Source organism: Frieseomelitta varia, unplaced genomic scaffold (assembly GCF_011392965.1).
Source record: "Frieseomelitta varia isolate USP_RPSP 00005682 unplaced genomic scaffold, Fvar_1.2 scaffold_454, whole genome shotgun sequence".
Lineage (NCBI taxonomy): Eukaryota > Metazoa > Arthropoda > Insecta > Hymenoptera > Apidae > Frieseomelitta > Frieseomelitta varia.
The window spans coordinates 114,966-130,769 of NW_025110206.1; the positions used below are offsets into that span (position 1 = coordinate 114,966).

The window sequence follows — 15,804 nt, forward strand, 5'->3', positions numbered from 1 at the left end:
TCGATCGATAACGAAACACAGAGTTCAAAAAGTGGCGCGCGTTTAATGGCGCCACCGGCGGATTGGTTGACGGGACGGTCGGCGAGATGGCGCTAGCTGACTGGTTGACGCGCATTAGTATGGCAGCTTCCGTTTCATCAAGTGTTTTCAAAGAACAGGTGAGCGTTCCGTTGAGTGCGTACCGACCGATCGACGGCGAGGAAGTTCATCAGTATCGTCTGATGTTGCGGCTCGGTGTGTGACCGTTTGTGTGTGAGAGTGCGCCGGCGCCCCTTGCCCCCCAAAAATCTCAATAGATTTTCAAAATTGACTTGTAGAAAAGCGGGCTAGACTGCCCGTCAGGAGTCTCGAGATTGTTTCCCCTCGAATATCCCCTCGAGCCCGTGTGCGCAGGGACCGATCGAGGTAAAAGCTTCCTGCCGGGAATGTTGATGGACTCGCTTCTCGTTCGAGCGTCCTGCCAAGAGGTGGGTAAGTTTTGCCTATCTGTTCACCTGGTCGCGCGGTACGTCGGTATCGCGTACGCCGCCTCCATCGTAACGACATGCTCGTTCTTTCTAGCGTTTGCTCAGGCCTAGTTTTGCTCACGCCCCGAACGACTGATTTTTTTTTTTGCGGTTACAGCTCGGTTTTCATCCACGGTGCTCTGTGCCGCAGGAACGGAAGCGGCACTGGCTCAGTGACATCCGCGAGTTAGACGTGTCCACGAATGGCGGTGCGAGTATCGATCTTTCCCCTCGAAGTCTCTTCGGCCGTGGGGCTGTCTCGCTTTCGAGGTCACCGGGACTTCAGCCGCAACCCTCACTCTCGATCTCGATATCCTCGTCGCGATCCTATGCGTTTCTTCTTTCTCTTTTCACGCATCCCTTTTCTCTCATCAATGCGTGGCTCTGTCTTTTTCGTCCCTCCCCCCTCCCCCTCTATCCTTCCCCCCATCTAATGGCACTAGACAATCACAATGATTGATGATTATTAACATCCTGTCTTCTATCGTGTCGGTGATTGCCCGTAGCGAAGAACGTATAAACCGGGTATCAGTAACGCGTAGTGGAACACGAATGTTACTGGAATGATCAAATATGTACATACATTATCCTGCGTGTTATATTTTGAAATTTCATTGGCAGTGTGACGGTATTCGTGTTGGCATTTTACATGACACGCACAATATATATACGTATATGGATGTTGGTAAAATGTTCTGCGTAAATATCTACGATAGTTACTCTAAAGTTTGTCTGAAGTAATTTTCAAAAATCTATGTATTGATGCTTCATAAAAGTTAGCTGAGTAAAAAAGTAATTTTTTATGTAAAGTGATGAAGTAATTTTAAAAAATCTATGCATTGATGCGTCATAAAAGTTAGCTGAGCAAAAAAGTAATTTTTTATCTAAAGTTACTCTAAAGTTTATCTAAAGTAATTTTCAAAAATCCATGTATTGATGCTTCATAAAAATTAGCTGAGTAAAAAAGTAATTTTTTATGTAAAGTAATGAAGTAATTTTTAAAAATCTATGCATTGATGCGTCATAAAAGTTAGCTGAGCAAAAAAATAATTTTTTATCTAAAGTTACTCTAAAGTTCATCTAAAGTAATTTTCAGAAATCTTTGTATTGACGCGTCATAAAAGTTAGCTGAGCAAAAAAGCAATTTTTTATCTAAAGTTACTCTAAAGTTTATCTAAAGTAATTTTCAAAAATCTATGCATTGATATGCATCATTAAAAATTAGCTGAGTAAAGAAAGAAACAGAAATATGAATTACTTAGATTAGCGAAGTTAGTGACAATTAATGATACACTATTTGTTGATTATTTAACTTTATGACCTCAAATTTTCCGAAGATATTTTAGCGAATCTTCAGAACGTTATAAAACTAGATGACTCTAGTGCGGCATTTGATAGTCGAACAAGATAACGGTGTCGAGTGGGCAGGAAATACAAGATTCCAATTTTCCGGCTCGCGTTTCCGGATTCGAAGCGGTGTGTAGGTACACAGTTTGACATAACTGTGTGAAACTTTGCCCAGTTTTGAAGTTGGAAAAAGATTTCAAGTGTCTTTAATACTGCACTGCGGTGGACGATCTTCAGGTGTTTGGGGAGAGGGGAAAACCTAAACGGTAGAAAGGGAATGGTGAAAAGGTTAAGTAGTACAGTGACCCTCCCCGACGTGTCAGAATTTTGGCGCATAACTTATATAACTAGTCGAGAAGATTGTTGAAAGAGTGGCCTATTTATAGAGCTGCGGGAAGTAGTGTGGGCAATGCAGACGTTCGATCCAAATCGAACGCCATACTACCACTTACGATCACCTTGACCGTGATTGAACGTAGTAATCCTTCCGCGTCGTAATTTCAAATCTTTCATACGAACGCCGACGGATATTTCACGACGGAACTTCGCTTTTTGCAAAAAAGAAAAAGAAAAAAAAAAGCGAGATTTAAATAAATCTCCACGCTTCATTTATTATTTTTCCCCCCTCACATTTTTCGATGTATCGATCTATTCTCTTGCATAAAAAAAGAAAAGAACGAAATTTGTAACACGTTTTCGGACTTCTATCTTTCTTTCTGTACTCGATTTTCTCGATAAATCGATAATTCTTTTTAATTTAATTCTTTTTAATATCAATTAAAGAAACGACACGATGCTCGAGAATCTGCAAATAATTCTTCGCACTTGGAAATATTTGCTAGTTAGCGTTGTGTGATATCTTATATTCGAGCTTGAAATATCAGCTTCGATTATTCAGAATAATTCCTCGAATGAGGAAAATATATATAATTCTTCGAGGTAGAGGTATTTTCTTATTTCTTTTCATCGTCACATTTTCATCTCATTCTCTCTCTCTCTCTTTTCGTTTCAACAAATATCATTACGACAACAAAGTGCTTTGAGAACCGGTAGAAACCGGTATCACTTCAGCGATCTAACGAATTGAATTTTCAGGTTGGGTTGGCTGTGTGCGTTTGCCATTTGGATACAGGAACGCAGTTATTAATCGACGTTCAGCAGGAGGGAGATTAGAGTGAAAAATAAATATTTCATAATGAACATTATATTTTGGACGTCGCTGCGCCTCGCAAACAGTTTCTAATCTGTTGACCGCGCGTAAATCTTCTTCAACAATGATAACGGCCAATGATGCTTAAAGAGAGAAAACAGATTTCGCGTGTCGTAACATCACGTTCGTGAATGTATCGCGCGGCTAAATGTATAACATTTTGGCCGCGCGTTCTCGAGTCACACTCTCCGTTGTGTTATGTAGTTCGTTTATCGAACCTCCGGACAGAGCTTCTTCTTTTCTTTTTTATCCGTACAATGGATTTCGCAAGACTGGCGTTTGTTGTCTGTTTTTATTGAGGAAAGGAAAGTGGAGCACGATGAAACGGCAACGCGTAATAATTTAGTTACTGGAACAATATATGTATGTACGTTCTGTAGATTTTTCTCCGACTGTTTAAAATTTCCAATTGCTTTCATTTCTTTTTCTTTTTCTTTTTTCTTTTTTTTTTAGGGTCATTAATACCGAAAAGGGAGGATTGAAAAAGAAATCATCGGGGTTTTACTTCCTGCAGGCGACGCAGGAACTTTAAGCTTGAATCTCTAAAAAGTCGGCCAGGGGAGGCTAAAGTCGCATTATTTCGCAAGCGATTTAAATCCTGACCTTCGTCCGTCGTTTTTCTGTGTAAAAAGCGGCGAGACTACTCGAGATCCGTTTTCTACGATTTCTGAAATAACACGTGAACGCTTATCGATGCATTGATAGTTTTCGGATTTGATAAAGGTTGGCAAACATCTACGCAAACATCCACGCACTTGATATTACAATTATCTCAAGGTTACGCTGATACCGGGTGGCAAACATCACTGAAATCGCCTATTTATTTCGATTTGCGTGCGTATAATTCGTTGTACAAAGTTGAGTGCCCAACTGCGATTGGTCTCGCCGGCGAATCAATTATCGGCTCTGGGGAGATCTGCCGCGAAGAACACACCGCATTGCCGTAGCCGTTTTCTGCGCAAGTCGCCAGTTTTTCTCAATATAAGGCACAACATTCGGTTGTAACCGGATACTTGCGACTCTGTAAACGAGTCCGGTTTCTTTTCAAGCGTGATACGTTCAGCCATGCTGGACTTGTAATTTCGACTTAACGTAGCTCGATAAATGATCACCTGTATCGGGTGATTATGTAACGAAGTTAATTGTATCGATAAAAATTATTCTTGATTGTGATAAAGGCAATTTTGAAATTAAAGTAGGGATGGAAAGAATTAACTCTTGCCTTGCGATTTTTGTAGCTACAATTTTTTGAACTGAAACGTACTATTTAAAGTACAGTCCATAAAGTCTCTTTACAATTTCAAAAATTTATTACAAAGGCAAATGAAAAGACAGATAAGTGGAAATTATTACGAAGCGAGACGGCATAACTTTGCCAGCGTGTTCTACAAGCAAAAGTAAGAAAAAAATGTTACACGAACATATGCTCTTAAATGTTTTATTAAGGAATTATAACTAATAACACAAAATGATAATGAACTGGTGTTTCAATACAGCGTATACGTTCGTCGACGTATCATCAGTGTTACAGAAACTCACATAATCACATTGAAGCTCTGTATTTACTAACAAAACTAAATCCAACAAAACAGTAGACCTTCTTCTTTATGTAATAACATTTCAAAATGAAGTCCGTTATTACGAATACAGGATTGGCATCTAACAAAAATCGACTCTATCGCATTATTAATGTCTTCCACATTTTCTCTAATCGCAGCAAATGCGTCATTAATCCTCTGTACTAACTACTCACGAGTTAATTTGTGCTTCATAAACTTTTGCTTTCACAATTCCTCACACGTAAAAACTCATTGGCGTGATGATCTTGGAGACCATGAGATTGGTCCTTCTCGACCTATCCATCGTTGTGGATAATGGTCATTTATTATTATTATTGGTACTGCGTAATGTATTGAACAACGTTTAATTGAATCCATAAGTTTTGTCGAAGTAATAATGGAGTATCTCCTGCTACTTCTGTTTCAAATTCGTTTTCTAAGAAATCCAAAAAAGACTGTGCCGTTAATTTACCATCTATCCGGTAAAAAATGAGGTACTAAACATTATTAGCTCAGAAATTAGTGATGATATCAATTACTTCATCAAGAAAACAAGAATTTATGTAAATACAAATAGATATTCATAATACGTTGTGTCGACGAAATGCTAGTTCATTATCATTTTGTATTATTAGTTATAATTCCTTAATAAAACATTTAAGTTTATATGTTCATATAACATTTTTTTCTTACTTTTGCTTCTATGACACGCTGGCAAAGTTATGCCGGAAAAAACTGGGACATCCTGTATATATTCAAGTTTTTTTCTTTTTTGCCTCATTTAATACATCTTTGTATAGGCACCATTAGTTGCACAAAGCACATTAAGACAGTACTCGTCTATTTTCATCAGATGTTCTTGGTCGTCCACTCCTCCCTTTATCGAACACTGTTCCTGTCTCCATAAATTTCTTGTGCCATGCACGAATTGATGGACGGTGGATCTCTCTCTCTCTATTTACAATTAGTTCTGAAGTTTCGCTGAGTCTGCAGATCGGATTTGGTTTCAATAAACCATGATACACAGTGCCTTGTCTTGAGGAGTAGCCATTTTGTAAGGGGTTCACTTAACAGTATCTTATTTATCAACAAGGTACCTGAAATGCGATATGATAAAAATCTTGATAACCACAGAGTACGTAAAACAAATCTAATGAAGATATCATATTAATTGCCTTTGTAATACATTTTTGAAATTGTAAAGAGACTTTATCTCTGTACAATAATTTGTACTGGTTTAAGATCGCTTTTGATTGGTGTCGAAGGACCACCCACTGATATAGGAAATGAGTGAACTGGAGTTGACTGACTGATTTGTTTAGCAAGATTGATTAAGTTGGTTAGCAGATTGATTACTTAAGAAGCCAGATTGCTTTTACTCCATTCAGACAGTTAATTCTGTCTGAATAAACTATGCTAAAGATGACTAATTCTGACTGATTCACTAAATACTGACTGACTTCATAGACAGTTAAAGACTGTTAAAGATTGTTAATCTGCGATGAAAAGATAAAAATATTAAATTTTATAAATACTTCCATCATTCTATCTATCATTTTTCATTCGTGTGAATAACGTAGAAAAATTTGTATAGGAAAAAACAGCTTCAATAATTGCATCACGTCACATACTCAAGTTTGATAAACGTTCAAGAAGTTAAGTCTCCTGATATTCCCGGTATCTGTAATTGTAGCATTCGCAACGTAATGTTAATAGCTTTGTTTATTATATACGTATTATTAATTTTATAATTAATAAATAATGTTAATGGCAGTTTCAGATGTCAGCCGGAGCTTTCGTAATTGAGTGGAATGTCCTTTTCTGGTTTGGTGACGGAGTTGCAGAGTCAATACCCTTAAGAGGTGTGCCCGTAGATTTTAGAGCTGCTTGCGTACCGAAAATACTACGACTCGAGAATTTTCAGGCCGTGCTAATTCCGAGCTCCGGAATAAATTTATGTGAACGACGTTGCGCAAAAACCGCGATACTCGTTCGACATTCAGGTTTTGTTTATTTTTTTTTCTCTTCTTTAATTAACAAAAAAGAACGCCAATTTTTTAAAAGTCTCTTACATCTCTTAGGGAATAATCGGCGTGGAATGCTAGCGAAAAATGCCGACTCGTTCCGAGTTTGAATTCGATCGATAGCCTGGTGCTTAAAAATAAAAGAAGATCGTGAGGCATCGTGGCGAGGATATTTATATTTTTTAATTGAGACGAACGTTTTGAGAAACAATGGAGGAAATATGTAGGGCGCGAGATTTATATTGGGAGTAGCGTAAACACGCGCTTCTTGCTATCTTGTTGACCGGATGCAGTCTACGTATTATTACGTCTACGTTGGATACGTGCCTAAAGGCGCCTCTTCATTTTCGATTTCTGCTCTAATTTCATCCACTACCATCGCCAATTTCCACTGTTACTCTGGAGTATAGTTACCTATAACGAATCACCGAATTAGTATCCAATGTCCTTTTTTTTTCTGTCAACGTGTCAAGAAATTAAATGTCCACACCGTCGGGAAAATTAGGTTTGAAATTACAACGCAAAAGGAAGGAAGAAAAAAAGGTTCGAGACAAAAGTAGAACGTAGTAGACTAAGCAGAAATCGTTTTGTATCCGATGAATTGTATATTTGTGTCTCGTTAAAAAATCTCATCATTGACCTGGAAACAACGTGGAATTTTCTCTCTTTTTTTTTTTTTTGTTTTTGTTTTCGAACGCAGATACAGTTTTCTAGTGAAATGGTACGCGTTTCTCTCACGGTTGTGAGAGATTCATCCTGGATGTTCCTTTCGCATTGACCTAATTCCTTTCGCATACGCGAGGCCTGGATATAGTATTATTATCCCAGCCACGGCATTATTCTACCGTGAATTCGTTCGATTCACTGACAAACTCGCGTTGCTGTCTCAATTCTATCTTCAGATAATTTCCACCTTCATCTTTTTTTGTTCTTCGAAATCATTAGAGGGAACATTTCAATTTTATACTCTCGCCAAGGCCGCATATAATAAGATGTGGTCTATGTATAGTTTGGTCATGTCATTGACACGGTTTTGTTTGAAATTCTTTGCGGTAAGGAACAATCACTAAGTTGTTCAATCACTTAGAGTTAGTTTTCGCATGTGTCTTAAAATTAGTTTCTAAAATATAGAAAATCAATCATATCATTTGAGATATAGGAACCTGAGAAGTAAGATCTTATTCAAATGCATTAAACCATATTAAACTTCTTGATTTCCTGCCTATCAAGAATTGTGCAAAAGCTTTTTCACTTTCGTGAGAGTTAAGTTCAGTTATGGAATAAATCGGCTGGAAATGTGGCAGGAATGATTGCATTAGTAAAAGCTAGCGATTTAATCAGTATATTCTTTCTAAATATATGCATCTATCTGATCTGGATGAGTTTCAACCGGTTTTCTCATGTTGTTTGTTTCTCGGACTGGGTCTGGGTTAGTCCAGGATCCCAGCTTGGCATGGATACGCGGGCAAATCCAGGTTAACCGCGAGATTTCGCGTTCCCTGGCTTCTGACACATCGGACTCAGTCGCAGAATCAGGTCGACCACGCTAGGAATTCGATTTTGCCGCAGTTTCCTTCGGGAATTCTCTCTGTTCCTTTGGTGTGTTTGCGCGTGTATTTTCAGTCGCCTTGGCCCTTTGGGAGATTTCCTAGAAATAAAAAAAAGAAAACTAGACATTTATCATGGAACCTATTAAATAAAGGTTTAAGAAGTTTAAATTTATTAAAGCAGAGGAAAAGTTTCAATTTACAATTGCAGTTTAATTTTAAAAAGAAGACGACGCTGGAATTGGATGTTTTGCTCGAGATCAGCTGGAGATGGATACACTGACTGACCGTGCAAGGCTGTGCGATATATCTGGGCCTTCCTGTAACAGTTTTCCCCGTAAGCGGGTCGGGGACCTCGTGTCTACCTCCCCAGTTTGTGCGTAAACCTGCACCAGTTGCGTCGCGAGGTTAGCGTGAGCTCACCGCCAGTCACGCCTGGATCGTTCTCGAGGTAACATCTCTCTAGAGAGCAGGGTACGATCCATGTATATCGCCGTCATGTGAGTCGGGACCAAAAGTCGTATCGTTCTCTCTTTTTCGTCGTGTTTTTTTCTAACAACAAAAAAAAAAGTAAGTGACCAATTGGTGTGTTGGATTCTTGCTCATTGAACGAGAAAATTGGATGAGGAAGTGAGAATGTATGAGACGAACAACGGAAGTTACGAAGAGGTTAGCTGAGCTGTTACGTTTTAAGTCTACTTCTGCAATGAAATTCATCATTTTTAAATCGATGTTAATTGTCCACTACACGGTGCTTCTAACTATATAATCGCTCGTGAATAATCACATCTCGTGATTGTGACTGTGTGAATCGTGGTCTGTTGTTTAGTTTACGCTTCTTGGATGAAACGGAGAAGTTCCAACCGGAAAATGTGTTAACCGTGACTCTGTGATACCAGAATGGAAAAACAGCGGGGCAATTTTATTGGAATGCGGTTGATTGCCGATTGTTAGTTGCCGATTTTGTTTCTTTTTCCTCTTGTTGAATTTGATTGTCCTTTCGTTACGTGAATACGTGCTGTACGTTGGGTATTCCATTAACAAGTATCTATTTGCTTCGTTGCTAATTGAATTTTGCGGCGCGAAAGAATTGTTAGATGCAATCTTCCGCCTTGATATCCGATACTCGATGTCGAGTTGATAATATCGTTCTTATCCATCTAGAAAATTCTCTCCTTTAGACTCTCGGAACATTAAAATAAATATTAAGTTTCTGAAAAAGTTTGAATTAAGCCTGTTTCAGATGAAGCAGAATTTGCTAAAAACTGAAAGATAATGTTACAAGTGTAATTTCTAGGAGAGGTAAATTTCGAAAGAAACGGAGTTAAAAGGTTAGGTTTGCCAGACAAATTCCAGCTCGATACTCGAGACAAAGAAATGATCATAAACTTTTTATCAAGAGAACGGTACTTTGTCAAAATGATTAGGAGTTTCTCAGCAAGATACCCGAGACTCGTGTAATTAAAATTACAAAATGGTCGGACGGATAATCCGCAACGAATGACGCGACCTTGTAGTTGTCGATCGCGTTCGAGCCGATTCATTAAGTAAATTCGCAGTCTTGTTTTTGTTCAGATTATCCATCGGTGGTCTCTCCTGCTAGCAGACTGAAATTCCTTAACCGCATTAGATGCCTTCCAAGTTAGTTATCTGTCTCGATCCAATACGGGAGATCTTTGACTCGCGCACACACACTCGCATCAGATTATCCATCGTCGCTTTTGTAACCGCCCTTGCCGTCTCGGGTCGCACCTGTTGCTTCTTTTCTTTTTTTCCCTTGCCAAGTCGTTCCTCGGACCGATCTGACCGATTAGAAATGCGAATGATTTGCAAAGAGGGATTAGCGTATTGGAAGCCAAGCTGTGTACGTATCGTTTGCGTTCTTATCTGAAAAAGGTTCGAGCTATTGACGTAACTGATAGCGAGGCGTGTATCCAGGTAATTCAGTGTAATCAGATGGTACAGATATCTTGTCTTTGTTAAAACGTATCCGGGTGGCTGTGATTTCCGCGCGACGTGGAATCGAAACGTTGGACCTTGACATTACGACATCTACATTCTCCCGGTGTTCATGGGAATAATTGTTAGTCAAGTTTAACCTCTTCTGTTAGTAATTGGTTTTCGCGGACCATAACGAGTGACCAAAAACGTATACAATAATTCGTCTCCTTTTTGAATTCATCGGCATATCATTGGATAGAAATTACTGAGAAGTAAATAAATTTATTATTTATTTTGCCTCTGTTTATATTTCAGTATACTTAAAGCTGAGAAAGTATTGCAATTTTAGGCCAAATATTCGCGACGTGCGTGGGACGTCATTCCAGCGCAAGAGGTTAACCTCTTGCGTTAGTAACCGGTTCGCGGACCATAACGAGTGACCAAAACCGTATACAATAATTCGTCTTCTTTTTGAATTCATCGGCATATCACTGGATAGAAATTACTGAGAAGTAATAAATTTATTATTTGTTTTGCCTCTGTTTATATTTCAATATACTTAAAACTGAGAAAATATTGCAATTTTAGGCTAAATATTCGCGACGTGCGTGGCACGTCATCCAGCGCAAAGAGGTTAACGTTTCGCTGTCGGAGTAACGGAGTTCAAAGAGACAAATGGCCCTGGACACGTTTAGTCACGACTAACCGCCTTTAACGTCACTATAAGGACTGACATAACGGCCGAGTGGCCTTCGTTCGTTCTAATTATAAAAATTCTCTCCATGTCGCGAGATTGGGAATTACAAACGTTTCCTCCAAACACTCTCAGCCGTTTCTTTTCAATCATCAGCACGAAATGTTTGCATAATTTCGCTCGTGCCCGCTGCTGGTATAAATCGCGCCATTTTGAATTGTGTCATCAGCGAAGGTAAAACGATCCCCCATTAATCCGAGCACGGCAGATAGAGTTCTTTGCACTGATAGAATTTCAGTTTCCACGAGGGAAACGTCTGTGTACCTTCCACGGGACGAGACAACAGCGATGGAAAATTATATCTACTCGATACAGGCCACTATAAATTGTGAAACGTGGCAGGAAATCCTTTGGGCGTTACTTCTTTTTATCGTCTATTGATTACATGGCTCTTTTGCGGAGAATGATTGCTTCTGATTCACTTTTTAATTAAGCCACGCTGTTTAGTACCCCGCAGAGGGGGAAGAATTATAAAACAAAGAGGTTCCTGTTTTAAAGCTAAGCTCCAATATGAATAAAATTAAATCTAATCGTGATATGTATTGACAATGTACATAAGTTAATTAGAGGCGATTACGGTCTGTATCGTCTAGATGTTAATTTGATGTTTAATTTTCGACGTACGATCGTAAGAAAGAAACAAAAAGATTGATTAACTGGTTTAATTAACGTAGCTCGGTAAACGGCACGTGCATTTGCGTCGAGAACCAGCTTCTAGGATTACGTAACACATGGCGGTTGCAAAATGGAGGCAACCGGTCGTGGCAAGGCACGCGCTCGTGAGTACACAAAAATACTTGCTCTTGACAATGATCGAGATCTCCAATGGCGTCTCACAACATTGCTCTCTCATTCAAAGAAACACAAAGGAGGCAACGGAAGAACTGGGAAGAACAGAAAAAGTCGAGAATACTCGACAAAGAGGAAAAAGGAACAGACGAAGAACGAACGACGTGCGTGTGACATTGGAGGAAACAAAAAAAGTAGTTGTATTGATACCGAGGACACACGAAGGGTATAAAGAAGACCCAGAACGTTGGTTGCTCATGTTGTGAGTTACGACGTCAGTGACGGCCTCTTAACAATTCATTTTTAAAATCGGTATAAGGTATCTATGACGATAAAAGGTATCTATAACGTTTGAACAAGTAGGAAGAGTCAGTTTAAAAATACCTCACGCCTCCGAGATGCTAAAGCCTGTAGTACGCAACTCTGTAATTCACATGGATTTCTAGATACAACGAGAGGAGTATTATTTGCACAAGAAGCGAGGCGATACGCTATCGCTGAAACCGAAAGGAAAAAAAAAGGCGATGATCTTCGAGGGAGGAGGAGCTGGCGGCAAGAGAGGAGGAGGGAGTTGTTCGTGGCAATGTTCTCTTTTCGTATGGCAAGGCCGATTCAGTCTCATCGTGACTTTCGCGTGCGTGGCAGCGCCCACTCGTTTTCTCATTGTCATCCTTCAATCGTGTGTAGCGCACGTATGCGTGCCTCAGAAGCGTTCAGCGATCGTTTTTTTCTGCCATCTTCAACGCCAGAATGTTGATCCCAAGGGGAAGCTGACGCCGTTTCTCTGAGGAAATATTGTACCGTTACGCGCCATCACGTCGGATTTGTTTCACTTGAGAGAATCAAAGAGAGAAGAATCCAGAGACCTTGCGATGGTATGTGGTTTGTCGTCACCAGCGGTATGTTCGCGTGAAGAGGACGCCTTTCTCCATGTTCCGTCTCTCGTTACTTTGTAAATCGGAATGCTCACGCATCGGTGACCTTTCGATAACTGTGTGGGTTATCTGCTTGTTGGTGAAGTTACAGTTAAGAGCGCTGGAGTTACGTGCCACGCATCGTCGAGAATTTTTTTTTTCCCCCCTCCAAATTGCAACATTTTCTCAGTTTTACGTATATTTAAATGTACCTAACCCAGGCAACAACACAAATGATAAGTTGATTGGCTTCTTAATAGTTTCTGTCCAGTGATATCAAAGGGAAGAGGAAGCGACGAATTATTGTATACGGTTCGGTCACTCGTTATGGTCCGCAATCGGTTGCGCCAGCGCGCAGCGGGGTTAAGCCCGCGAGAACACTTTAAAACGAGCAGTGTAGAACGAGGATTATTTTGAGAACAGCTGGTATTTCCTTGGTAGAATGATCGAGTTATCATAGTACACCACTGGCACGCAACTGTGTGTTGCACTATAGCCCGGCGTTACTTTCAGCGTCAAGTTCTTGAACGACGCGCGTGACCGTGAAACAGCGAATATAATAAAAGGCGGCTTGCTACTCACGCGACTAGTACGTGACTAGTCTCATGCACACGTATATCAACGTTAGTTAGTTAGTTAAGTAAGAGTCGCGATCGCTTTGGCGCATTTTCTCTCGCTTGTTTGTGTCATTGTTGCCCTTCGACTAATCATAAATGGGAGTCACGGCATTCGGTTTTTAAGTATTTCAATTAGCGGCAGAATTCCGCTAATTTCCACGAGCACGTGTACCTTCAGGTTTCAAGGTCGCTATCCGATAAATGCTATGTAAATGCGAAGTTTATGCAAATTTAATTCCCACTCGCTCAGCCGCTACGATTCATTTTACATACTTTTCGTTGTATATCGGAGGGAGGGGGAGCGAACATCGTTTCGCGGCTCTTGTTCGAATTATTAAATAAGGCAAACCGGGGTCGTGATCCCTTTATAGAATGGTTAAGTTCAGTCTTACATTTGAACTTTGAACTATACGATCGGACAGCTGTTACGATGTCGAACGCAAATTAATTTAACGCCGGTTATATTATCAACGAGCTAGCCGTGTGCTTCATATTTCGTTTGATTTTATTACACGTGGAATTTCATCAATCAATCACGCGTTCGAATCTCGATATCACGAACGCCGGTTTACGCAATTCAATGCAAATCTTCCTATTTTTTTTTTTTTTTCTTTTATCGCGTAACGATAAATTTTGTCGCTGATAACCCGTGGCTCGTAGCCTTCGTTTCGAGATAGTGTCATTATATATATATATATATATATATATATTTGTCATTATACTAGTGTAACAGGGTACAACTAATCACACCGAAGGTCGTCAATGTTGCAGTAAATCAACGGACATTACTTAACTTCGAATGTCTATCGTATTGTTTCAACAATCCGCTGTCATTTTTCCTACCTCCGGACTGATAATGTCTGCAGTCAACGTCACTCGTGCGACACTTTAACTCGTTCATAATTTAATCTTAAGAGAATCTTTCTTTTTTTTTTTTTTTTTCTTTTTTGCCATCTTTCATCGAAGGGTCGTTAATTTTTTACATTTGATTTCCAGGGTTCCGGATATTTAAAGCGTGCAAATACTGAACGCCTCCATGAAATATTTAATCAGGTAAACAATCTTCTTTGCAATGATCAACTCTTATCAGTAGACTGCGAATCGGTTCATGCATTCGGTAGTGGCAGTCTCAAAACTGTCGTTTGAAACGTCTATTTAAATTAACATTTAATTAGTTTTGATTGCAAAATTGCGCAAACTTTGGCAGCCTACCTTGATTTTATTATTACGTCGATATTACTATACATATGCTATACATGTTTAACGATTGAAAAAAAGTAAACGAAGATTTGGAAAAATTGCAGTACGCTTCAAGAGAGAAGAATGGCGAGAGGTTCATGACCCCGTCTGACTTCGTCCGAAGTTACCTTGGACTCTACACCAACCCAGACTACAATCCTGACTCCGTTAATCTGCTCGCTGGTATCGTCGATACCAGTAAAGATGGGTTTGTGTTCGATGGTTTCGTTTCGAAGGAAATTGCCCGGCGAATGAAAAATTCTACCAAACGTACGAATCTGACTGACCTCTTTCTTTTCTCCCCCGCAGACTCATATCATTCGCTGAATTCCAAGCGTTCGAGGGGCTGCTCTGCGTGCCGGATGCACTGTACAAGACAGCCTTCCAGCTGTTCGATACTAATGGAAACGGAATGGTTGCATTTGGTGCGTAGAAACCTTTTCGTAAGTCGTCGTTGATTAACCAACAACGAGTTTCTAAGTTTGTATTTACGCTCCAGACGAGTTCGCTGAGGTGATGAAGAAGACGGAACTCCATCAGCGGATGCCTTTCAATATGGACAGTAGTTTCATTAAACTTTATTTCGGAAAGGATAAGAGACGGTTGATCAACTATCCGGAGTTCAGTCAGTTCTTGCATGTAAGTTCTCATTTATATAGAGTTTATATAACTTGTTTGTGTACCTCTTTGATGTTAACATCTGTTTTTCTTTTCTTTTCTTTTTTTTTTTTTTAGGATTTCCACGAAGAGTACGCGACAGAGGCATTCAAGAAATTTGATAAGGACGGCCAGGGTTTCATTTCGGCGTTAGACTTCCAGGATATCATGCTCAGTATCAAAAGTCACTTGCTGACCAAAGATGTGAGGGACAACCTAGTTGCCGTGAGTTATCGATTTTAGAGTGTTCCTCTCGTCGGCGCGTGAAGGAACAGTTAATTAATTAATTTAACGATAATGACAGGCGGCCAGCACAGGGCAGGGTGGACGGAAAGTCAGCTTTCCATATTTCATGGCGTTCAACTCCCTCTTGAATAATATGGAGCTCATTAAACGTATTTACCTTAACGCGACCAACGGCCACAGATATGAAGAAGTTACTAAAGGTATTTGATTTGCCTCGCTCGTTATAAATATGAAATGAGCCGTATTTTGAAAGGTTTGATAAATTTGAAAATATTGGTAACTGATAACATGGTAGTGTAATAGTTTTGCGTTGCCAACCCAATTAGTACGATAAACTTGTTGTTTAGAAGATAGCACGTTTTTGATGACTGTAAATGGACTTGATCCACTTTCAAAATTAATGAATGAATTGTTTAATTTTTACAAAGGCACAAGTCCCTGGAAAAAAATAAAA

At 39.6% G+C, this 15,804-nt stretch overlaps 1 protein-coding gene and 2 long non-coding RNA genes across 13 annotated transcripts in view; 2 read left to right on the forward strand and 1 right to left on the reverse strand.

The window, feature by feature from the left end:
• Nucleotides 1-63: 63 nt before the first annotated feature.
• LOC122532394 (calcium-binding mitochondrial carrier protein Aralar1) overlaps nucleotides 64-15,804 on the forward strand; it is a 25,057-nt gene continuing 9,316 nt past the window's right edge. For 2 of the 11 annotated variants that reach the window (XR_006307497.1, XM_043661137.1), the window contains exons 1-8: nucleotides 64-158; nucleotides 318-467; nucleotides 14,205-14,261; nucleotides 14,513-14,655; nucleotides 14,757-14,872; nucleotides 14,947-15,086; nucleotides 15,183-15,329; nucleotides 15,409-15,550. Coding sequence is in view for 10 of the 11 variants with exons in the window: in XM_043661137.1 (XP_043517072.1) it covers nucleotides 87-158; nucleotides 318-467; nucleotides 14,205-14,261; nucleotides 14,513-14,655; nucleotides 14,757-14,872; nucleotides 14,947-15,086; nucleotides 15,183-15,329; nucleotides 15,409-15,550 (967 nt within the window). In the remaining variant the exon portion in view is untranslated. The other 9 variants (XM_043661138.1, XM_043661139.1, XM_043661140.1 and 6 more) reach the window with 8 other exon arrangements.
• On the forward strand, nucleotides 863-5,551 carry LOC122532406. Its single transcript, XR_006307501.1, has 3 exons — nucleotides 863-2,141; nucleotides 2,949-3,426; nucleotides 3,517-5,551. It is a non-coding gene; the product is annotated as an uncharacterized LOC122532406 (long non-coding RNA).
• On the reverse strand, nucleotides 7,331-10,389 carry LOC122532403. The gene is made up of 3 exons (XR_006307498.1): nucleotides 9,946-10,389; nucleotides 8,482-8,745; nucleotides 7,331-8,294 (listed from the first exon to the last, which is right to left on the reverse strand). It is a non-coding gene; the product is annotated as an uncharacterized LOC122532403 (long non-coding RNA).